General features: G+C 42.2%; 1 protein-coding gene across 2 annotated transcripts; it reads right to left on the bottom strand.

The window, feature by feature from the left end:
• On the bottom strand, positions 1-9396 carry psmd11b (proteasome 26S subunit, non-ATPase 11b). Of its 2 annotated transcripts, none has more exons than XM_080473961.1 (13): positions 9277-9396; positions 8030-8131; positions 6845-7041; positions 5121-5178; positions 4748-4942; positions 3794-3938; positions 3429-3489; positions 2802-2864; positions 2295-2420; positions 2150-2185; positions 2012-2063; positions 1366-1508; positions 1-1245 (listed from the first exon to the last, which is right to left on the bottom strand). In XM_080473961.1, exons 1-12 carry the CDS (start codon positions 9365-9367, stop codon positions 1366-1368), a joined length of 1269 nt encoding a protein of 422 aa, XP_080330087.1. In that variant the 5' UTR covers positions 9368-9396; the 3' UTR covers positions 1-1245. The 2 variants fall into 2 exon arrangements, with proteins under 2 accessions (XP_080330087.1, XP_080330088.1); XM_080473962.1 differs by having other exon boundaries at positions 244-1245; positions 2802-2860; positions 3425-3489; positions 9277-9384.
• Positions 9397-9704: the final 308 nt, after the last annotated feature.

Raw genomic sequence — 9704 nt, 5'->3', positions numbered from 1 at the left:
ACAGGTTAAACTGTGTGTTTAATTCTTTCAGGATTAATTTTAAGACTTTCTGGAAAATGGTTAAAAACCCCCCTAATTAAATTCATGAAAAAGTTGACACCCCTCAATATGTGGACTAGTTTGCAGTACTCTTAATTTTTAAATCTAAAATGGCCCAAATCCTTAAATTATCAGTCGCTACACCCTCACACTATTAAAATATAACCCGTGACTTTGACGCACAGAAGAAGAGGGAGACAAAATCCGTTAAAATACAAAATATTTATTTTCGAAAATGTCTTTGTAAGAGAAAAACAAAACCGAGAAATAAAAGAAAAGGAGGGGGAAATTTTTTTTTTTTTTAACCAAATCAAAACCATAGAAATAGTTTGGTTACTAGCAGACCGGACTCGTGCTAGGGCCTAACGAGGGACGAGACGCTCGCTCGTCTCCGCCTCCACCCGCGATTTCACATTGCACCCAAAAGGCTGAGGCAAACAGAAGCGCCCAGAAAGTGGCACTGATGGTGAAATGGCATCCTGTTTGATCCAGGAACTTAGATTAGCAGGGGTGGCAGACATGTGGCAACCATCGGATGTCTTTAAAAAACAACAACAACCAAAACAAAAAAAAACAAACCCAAAACAACTGAAGAGAGTTTAATAAGTTTGAAAAACAACAGGAACTGAACTGTTTGCATTGATATGGAAAGGCGGGAGGAACCAAACCAGCGCTAGAGGGCGCTCTACCACAGATGTTCAGCAAACCGACCTTCCAAAAAAAAAACAAAAAAAAAAAAACTGAACAGTGTGCTTCTGAGAGTCGTGGACTGAGGGGGAAGGGGGGGAGCCTGGACTGAGCCCGAGGTCAGAGGTCAACGTGTGAGTCGGCTTGAGGCTCGGCGGATCCCAGCTTACAGCAGATACAAACATATATGTATTCTTAAACCTTTTTATTGTGGTTGTACAATATTCCCTGATGGCCTGACGTGGCCGCTGAGTGTTTACAGAATCCTGAAGACCAAAATCCTGAAGGAAACAAAGTGATGCTGTCCGTTGAGGTGGAGGAAGAGGAAGAGGAGGAGGAGGAAGGGGTGTGATGGGGAAATCCTGTTTGTTGCAGTTTGTGGGACTTTTGTGGGGTTTTTTTCTCTCTCTCGTATTTTGTATTTTTTTTTTTGCACTCCCTTGTCCCCTTTCTTTTAAAACGTTACACACGCTGGTCAAACACACACAGTTCCTCCATGTCAGGACGAGGCCGTCTGCTCTGAGGATCACAAACACACACCACTTCAGCGTTAAGACGGAGGAAAAAAACAGACAAACAAAAACAAACAAAAAAAACGTGACGAGGCGGTTCCTCCTCTCCGGCTCGGCCGTGTCTCACCTATGTCAGCTTCTTGGCTTTGTTGTAAAGCGAGTCCACGACTTTGCTCATGTTCTGAATGGTTTCCAAGGCGGCCCCGTACGTTTTGTCCACCGGCGGCTCATCGAATATGATCAGCACGCCTTCGCCCTGGTCCAGGATGCCTGGGGAACGACGCGCACGTCACAACACGGAAGACTGACAACTGAACGTCGCCTCGCTCGTTTACACAGACCGTCGCTCCCGCAGCATGAATCACTGAAATATGGGATGCTGGTGGATTAACAGTGCTCTCTCACTTTGGTAACAGTCTTCAGTCGCCTGCACCTGTTTCTTTTCCATCACATGATCGTCTCCACTTTGAGAAGCTTGTTCATTTTAGTCGTTTTCCGCTCAATTTTTGCGCTTTTTATTTCTCCCGATTTCGTTGACGTTGCCACTCGATGTGAAGCCACGTGGAAATAACGACGTGAAACGCGTCTCATTGGTGCCGCCGATTTGAATGCATGGAAAGTATTTATAGTGCTTGTGAGGCCGTTAAATTTGCAATATACTATGCGAACTGCATGAAAATTAAGAAAAGGAGGCGGGGGACTAAAAGGAGGGACGAGGAGTTACAGAGGAACAAAGTCTGGATGTTTAAATGGTGAAACATTTCGGTTATTACCGTGAAACTTTTTGTCCAGGATCATCTGTGATAATTTCCTCTCAACTTCCCCCTGCAGAAGACAAAAAAGAAAGTTTAGAGGAGTGAACGATGAGACGTCAAACTGAGGAGAAATCGAGGGACGGCTTCACTTCTTACGTTTGATAGTTTGATTAGACTGGATATGTGTTCTATCTGAAAACGGAGGGACAGCTCACGTCAGTTCCATCAGACTGTTTGAAGCTTTGAATGATTTAGAAAAAAAAAAAAAAAAAAAGGTGGCGGAGCAGCTGGTGGTTCCTACCTGTACTCTGGAGAAAGGCTCGATGACTCTGATGAGGTTTTGTTCCAGCAGGTTGTCGTACAGCGTGGCCAGGTGGGTGTTGATGATGGGGTCGTCCTTCAGTTCTGCTCTGTACTCTGTGAGCGCCTGTAATGTAATGAATATACCGTGTAGATCATAATTCTTCCTTTCTGAACTTCTATTCTATTACGAGTTCCCCGCAGTCGTACCGAGACGCAGCACAGGAGAACACAGCCAATAGAAGCGTGGCTCCAACACAACACGACTTCCTGTCTGACAAAACTCACGTTTGCTTCTAAAAGCAATTCAATAAAAAAAATAATAAATCCTGGAATTAAACAGCTGTTATGAAAACTGTTTACAATGTTTATTCATTCCGCAGATCCCCTTGCTCGCCGTTTTCGCTCCAGCTAATGTCTCGCTCATATATTTCAATTTTTTCCCTCATTTAAAAAATAAAATAAAATAAAAAAAATTCCCATTTGAAGGTGAGGAAGAGATTCTTACCTTTTCAAAGTCTGCTAACGATCGGTTCTTGCTGGCCTGGGCAACACATTTCAGTGCGTCTGTCTGAAGAGACGAAGCAAAAAACAACAAAAAAAAAAGTCAAACTTCCAAACGATGAGACAGAAGAGAATTAAATTGAGAATTAAATGCTGAAACTTACAGACAAGTTAATGTGAAGGTCATAATACAAAGAATACTGAATGCAGATCAACAGTTCGTACAGGTACATCTCAAAAGATTGTAGAGTTTAGAAGGAACATCAAGAAATTTGATTCAGTCCTTGAGTAACTTTTGGGGTTCCTCAAGGCAGCGCTCTGGGGCGTTTTTTTTTGTTTTTTTTATAAATACACTGGTATACAGAATATTCTCCAAAGAATAGAAAATGATTGAAAAGCTAATGGTTTTGTTATTTCTATATTTAAACAAACTTTGACTCATTTCTAAAATCAGATTTTTAAATTCTTTTCTTTTACATCATCTTCATGACATAAAAAATGAAGGAAAGAGTTGAATATTTTGAGTTTGTGTACCTTGTATTTATTGAGATGTGCTCGTACCTGCGTTTACGTACAACCTCTAATCTTTTTGTGTGAAACAAGCATTAAAACTTTGCCGAGTGGTACGTGCCTGTCGGCCGGCATGTCGCAGACCCAGTTTCCCGCTGATCAGCGATTGAACTTCTTCTGGTCTGAAAAAGGAACATCGAACACGGGAGAAAGGCACAAAGTCACTGTTTGGAAAGTCACAAGTTAATGGCTCCGTGTGAACGCTGCGGCTTTTAAACCATCGGACTACCAGAGAAATTCCAGCAACCAGTGGCTGTACGACACGTTTCCAGGGATCGTTACAGTAGTAGTTGCAGTATTTACTCTAAAAACCCTCCATTCGCATTCGAGATGTAAACTAAAAACACGCTGAAGTTTCCAGCACAGATCAAAGGTGACGAGAGCGTCAAGTCTGGGTGGAGGCGTTCGGGCCGAGACTGTACTCACAGGTTGAGTACAATCTTGCACAGCAGCATGTATTTGAGCGCCGTGATGGCTCTGGGACTGTCGATGGAGTCGTAGCCCTCGAAGGCCTCGAAGAAGTAGGAGTAGGCCGTCTTCCAGTCTTTCTCCTCGGCAGCGTGGATGATCCCTGAAACAGAGGATGCGGTGTGGAGGTGAATGGATGATCCCTGAAGCCAGGTGGGTTCTAGTTCTGTGGGTAGAACAGTTCTAACCAGTGGTAACAAGCTGCTATAGGTTTTATCATTTTGCCTCGGTGGTTTGGTCGGACTGGAGCAGAAAGTACTCAATTCACACAGTAAAATGTCCAGTAAACACTAGTTTTCCCCCGTGTTGTATATCTGTCAAAGTTTTACGATGCATTCATTTTGTATTTATGAGGTAAATCAGTTGTGTCATAATTGTTTTGTCTGAACATGCTGCAACAATAACAAACTGGGATTAATACAGTTCATCTCTCACTCATGTAGGATTGTTGGAGTTTCTCTCTGAAAGAGCCCCGGGGTGTTCAATTGGTGCTAAAAGACTGAAAGTGAAAACTATTGACGCATCAATCAAAAATGAAGCTTCAAAAACAACAACGCTGCCCTGTCACTGTCAAACTGAATTAAATATCAAAAACCATGAAGATTACATTGGGGGTCCCTTCTTCACATCAAACAGAGTCTGAAATAAACCTGATATCATATTCTGTCTTCGGATTACTGATCACAAACCTAAATGTTGTTTACCAGAGAAAAAATATGGAAAACACATAAAAATAAAGAACATTTGAAAGCAGATTTTCATGGTTAAAAAGGTTATTGACATTTTCAGTCAACGCTGTGATACATTGACGTACCATCAGGAATTGTGGTTTATAACAACCGTAAATATAATATAGTCGTCAATCCTGTAGATTAATCACAGACATTGAGGGGAAACTGTCGACCTTCTGACCTGACTGCATGTCCAGCGCCGCCTGGAGCTTGGGAGGACAGTAGATGGCGTTGGCGGTGGTTCGGGCTGAGGTGAGGGCTGCGCGAGCTTTTGGCAGGTTACTGAGAGCGTGATACGTCTTGCTTTCCAGCAGCTGGACCTCCACCAGAAGAGCTTTGTCGTCCATCTTTTTCAGCTCCTGGAGCAGCTGAGAGCCTGAGAGAGAAGCAGCGGACATGAACGTTACAGGAGACTCGGTTTTAGTCCTGATCAGTGTCATTCGGGGGGGGGGGGGGGGGGGGGGGGGATAACTGATCTAATGGAACTAGACTACTCAATGTGAGGTATTCGCACAGAGAAGGAAGAATAACAGCATCTCCCTGTGCGCACTCACCAAGAGCCAAGGCCTCCTGGTATCTTTTGGTGTCAAAGTAGAGGGAGATCAGTCGAGCCTGAGAAGAGAGTGAAAGGAGCCGTTTATGAAAGGCACCAATCATCAACACAAGAACAAGAAATACAGGACATAATAACTTTGTTTTGTTCGAAATATATCTTAAAGTCAGGTGGATGTTGGAAAAACAAGTGAATTTTAGAAAAATTCTCCAAATATGAGCATCTACATTTTCCTTTAATAACTTCAAATAGAGGAAAAAATAGAAATCAACTCGTTTCGCTTCGTGTGCAACATTTTATAGCTGCATTACGTCTGTCTTGAAGAAGTTATGTGCTTAAGAAAAGTAAAATAATACTCTAAAGGTTTTTCTGAACTGCATTAGTTACTTTTCACATTTAAAAGCCAATTTTATGGAAGTATTTTTATTTTGTGGCGATTACACTAAATCCTCAGCTCTTCTGGAGTCTTGGGGGGAAAAACAACTATGAACAGCTAGTTTTCAGTACTGAATCCCAGACAATCTTGTACACAAAGCACTATGATAGTTTCCTGGCTGGAGAGCTTGAATTCTGACCAAAGCCTCAAAGGTAACAGCAGTTTCCCTTCTCAGTCCGGATCTTGTGCCTCAGCCACAAGCTGCAGAAATTCTCAGTCTCATTTGGCCTCAAAGCACAAACTGGATGTAAGAGCAGGGGGGCGTTCGCACCGCTTCTTGTGTTTACGGCTTTTTGATCCTGTTCTCATTTGGCTGTGCGGCGTGTCCTCCGACAACAGAACGCTCCATCATTAACTGTCTGAGATGTGAGCGGATCCTACTCACTGACTCAGAGCATGTTGAATTTGATCCTTCCCACAGATGCTATTTCTGTTTCTGTAAGGGGGGGGGGGGGGTGTTGTGTCATTTTTGTCTTCACCAGAATTAATCACAGCCTGTGTTGTCACGGGGTTATGCGAGAACAACGGATTTCAATCAAACAGTTAAACAACTTATTCATTTTTAACACTGAAGATGAAAGCGGAGCTGGTCTGAATTTAAGAAATGAAAGAGACTGCACACAGGTGATGCGTTCAAGGCTGCGGGGAATTCCAGGTGTGAAGGTGGAATCGGGAGATCCGGATCATTTCTGTCTGACGCCACATTTATAGAGACATCTCTTTCTCTTTTAGCTGTTGCAGAGTGTTTGCAGGTGGGGGCACCGAACAGGCAGTGAAATATATTGTAGTGAGGAATAGAAATGGAAGAATAAACACCATGTGTGTACATTGTGAGGGTGCATCTCAATAAATTCTAAAGTTCACTGATTTGTCATTTATTTCAACACCCAAAAAATAGAAGGTTTTATCTAGTCATTTAAAAGAAATTCCTAATGAAATGTTCTATTACAAAATGCCTTTTCCCCCCGTGTTTTTGTGACTTCTAAGTTGAATTTAAATAGAATCAAAAATATTATTGAAATGAAATGGTTTTTAACAAACTATGCAGTAGAATTTAATTTTCCATTGATAATAAAAATGTCAAGTCTTTCACAAGTCTTCTGCAAGTCTTTTATTTTTTAATAATTTAAAAGTGGATAATTTGCTTAAACAATGGGGATGTTCTATTTTTGTTAGGTACTCCTCTGAATCCATCAAGGAACTGTGCTGTTTCTGTTACTGTGTTGACTCATCGCAGTGTTTTTGAGGATGGAAGTGATGTGGTTGAAGCCTTTTCTGGACCCCCTCACCTCCAGAGCCTGCCGTAGGAAAGTCCTCTTCTCGGCCTTTGCCCACTCGATGCATTCGAGACACAGCTCCACCTCCTGCCCCGTCGCTGCCTCCATGTCGAGGAAGAGGTCGAGCAGAGAGCGGACGAGCCGAGCCGCCTTCGCCTTGCTGATGGAGATCAGGAAAGGCCTCACAAACTTCAGCAGCCCCCCGAGTTCTGAGCACAGAAGGAGTATCAGGATTACCTACTGGTCACGGCCCAGTCATTAGTGAGTTTGTACAGTTGTGTCAAGAGTCCCACCTTCAACTGAACATTTCAAAAACAAAAGATATGGTCATTGATTTTAGAAAGCAACAAGACAGGTACGGAGTCACTTTAATTAAAAGCCAGGAAATAGAGCAATAAACAATCGTATGAATACTTTGGCACCGTTATTGATGAAAAACTGAATTGAGGAAAACTGCAAGTCGGGCTGCAAAAAGGGCCGTCAGCGCCGCCACTGCCTCAGGAAACTTGCTTTTTTACACATTGACCGAAAAATCTTGAGTCTTTCTTATCTGTCTTTTATCGAGTCGGTTTTATCTCTTTGCTTGGTGGCCTGGTTCGGTCAGACCTCTTTAAAAGAGAGAAACTCACTGAACCAAATAGTAAAATGGTCCAGTCGTCTCATTGGTGAGACAGTCTTTTCCAGGGTCCCTGTTCACTAAACAGGTACAGAGGATGGCTTCATCAATCCTTAATAGTTACTCCAATCATTTATGAGGCGAATTCAAGCTCCACCCCTCTGGACGAAGGTTCCTGGGCCCACGGTGCAGGACGAAGCGTTTTAAGATTCCTGTTGGCGTCACCGAACTGAATTAAGACCCAGTGACCTTTATCATATTTATAAATTCTTAGCTCTATTTATTATCGTGACTCTTCATTGAATGTTCTTATCCTGGTTTATGTTAGCGACAGCTTTTTATCTCTAAAGGTTTTATTGGTGAATAGCGGAACATTGAGCTCTTGTCTGTCTTGTTTCACTCGACCAATTATCTGCTTGTCTGGTTCATCGTGTGTCTTTATTTGTTATGACGTGCCAAATTATCACAAAATCTGTAAAACAAGTCCACCTACGGGTACTAATAAATTAACCTTGGATCAGCTTGGGGCTTGAATGTAGAAATAATCTGATGATGAAAGTCTTCCAGAGGTCAAACGTTACCTGCAGCTTGTCCCGTCTTTGCCAGGAGTGTCCCCAGCTCCAGGATGCTTTGTTCTTTAACTCTGACTGCTTCTTCATCATTTTCCTGAACATCTCTCCTCACTGTAACAAGAAAGAAGGCCTAATATTAGAGGAATACATGCATTTCAACGCCAGATATCACAATCAGTGAGTTTCCCAAAAGCCAGAGACACACAGTGAAAACGTTGTTTTTAAACAACAAACTAAACAGCAGAAACACTGCTATTACAGTCATTTGCATCTAAACAGATAGTGAGGCAAAATGAGGTCAAATAATGATGAGCAATAATGATAATAGTTCTCATTAAGTGACTTGGATGTTCCTCACATACATCCTGTATTGGATTTCCACCTCTTTATGTGCACTTCATACAAGTAGATTACAATGGAGCACAATTTGAACTGATTTATTGTTTATCTTGTCATTAAATGTGTAGCTGGGAATCATAAAAGTACCGCTACATGACCACACTGTACCCAAACTGTACTAGTACAATGTTGTTCTTCATATGTTAATAGTGTGTGTTTCTGTCCTTTGAGCTGCAATGACGAATTCCTCCAATGTGATATGAATCAAGTTGGTCATCTCGTCTTATATTTTAGATATCGACAAGGCATTATCATTACATTTGTGTAAATATTGGCAGTGAAATGAGTTAATCGCCATGAATTATTGTGACACTTTGTGTACCAGAGGCTGAGTGGAGAGGTAAACGGGGTGAAAGGACAAGATGACAGCCGGTGTGACAAGGCAATTTGAGGACACCAACACAGAGACAAGCGAGGACAAAACATGAGCCGACTGCAACCGTCATCACACAAACTAAACTGTATGAACTATTTGGAAATGTCCTTAAAACATTAACAGAGTTAAGTCTTGACTTACACACAATCACCGAGCAGCTTTTGACAACAGGCTAACGACGTTAGCCTCTACTCTAATATGTCAGCGTTTATTAGACAGGACTCTGGGAAAAATGCGCTCATTGAGGACACAGCTTGTCCAACCTAAAACTTAACGCTAAAATCTGGTGGTTCTGAACAAAACTAATAAACATTTCTGTCTCAGGCCTGGAGTTAGCTCCAATGCTAACGAGCTAACATAGTGAGTCAGCACGGTGCCGGTTATGCAGAGCTACTGAGCTACATGCTAACAGAACATCAGCTACTGAAGACAGAACAAAAAACAGAATTCCAGGAAGTCAAAGCGCCGCCGTTTCACCCACCTATCGAGTGCAGGATGTCGATAGAAGCGTTACGATCCGTGCTAATGAGAGACTGGGCTCTCTGAAACTCCACCACCGCTGCAGCCGCCATCTTGCCAATGAATACTGCTCATTGAAAACGACGTGCCCGGACTACGTGACCCACAGCGTGTTACATCACGTTGTCCGGACTACGTACCCAGACCACGTGACCTGTGCGTGTGACATCACGGACGACATAGATGGGAAATGTAGTTTTGATGAAACAAAAAGCTGAGTTTTAACTCCTTTTCCGCAATTGTGCACCATTGAAAATGTAGTTTTCGGGAAAAAGTAGGGTTATTTTAATGATGATAATAATAATGCATTTTATTTATAGCCTACCTGTTTTTCCTAAAGTTTACACTTTAAAAAATGTTGTTTTAAGGGAAGTAACGAATTTTTTACCT

Source organism: Lipophrys pholis (assembly GCF_963383615.2).
Source record: "Lipophrys pholis genome assembly, chromosome: 1".
Classification (NCBI taxonomy): Eukaryota; Metazoa; Chordata; class Actinopteri; order Blenniiformes; family Blenniidae; genus Lipophrys; species Lipophrys pholis.
The sequence above is the reverse complement of the archived record's forward strand: the minus strand, read 5'-3'. Positions and strand labels throughout refer to the sequence as shown.

What these genes read in the sequence shown, in the direction of transcription:
- psmd11b (XM_080473961.1), bottom strand. Translation starts at nt 9,367, where the DNA reads ATGGCGGCTGCAGCGGTGGTGGAGTTTCAGAGAGCCCAGTCTCTCATT. An exon ending in AGCCTTTCTCCAGAGTACAG is followed by an intron (nt 2,186 to 2,294) that starts GTAGGAACCACC and finishes CTCCGTTTTCAG; the next exon opens with ATAGAACACATATCCAGTCT. An exon ending in GTCTAATCAAACTATCAAAC is followed by an intron (nt 2,064 to 2,149) that starts GTAAGAAGTGAA and finishes TGTCTTCTGCAG; the next exon opens with GGGGAAGTTGAGAGGAAATT.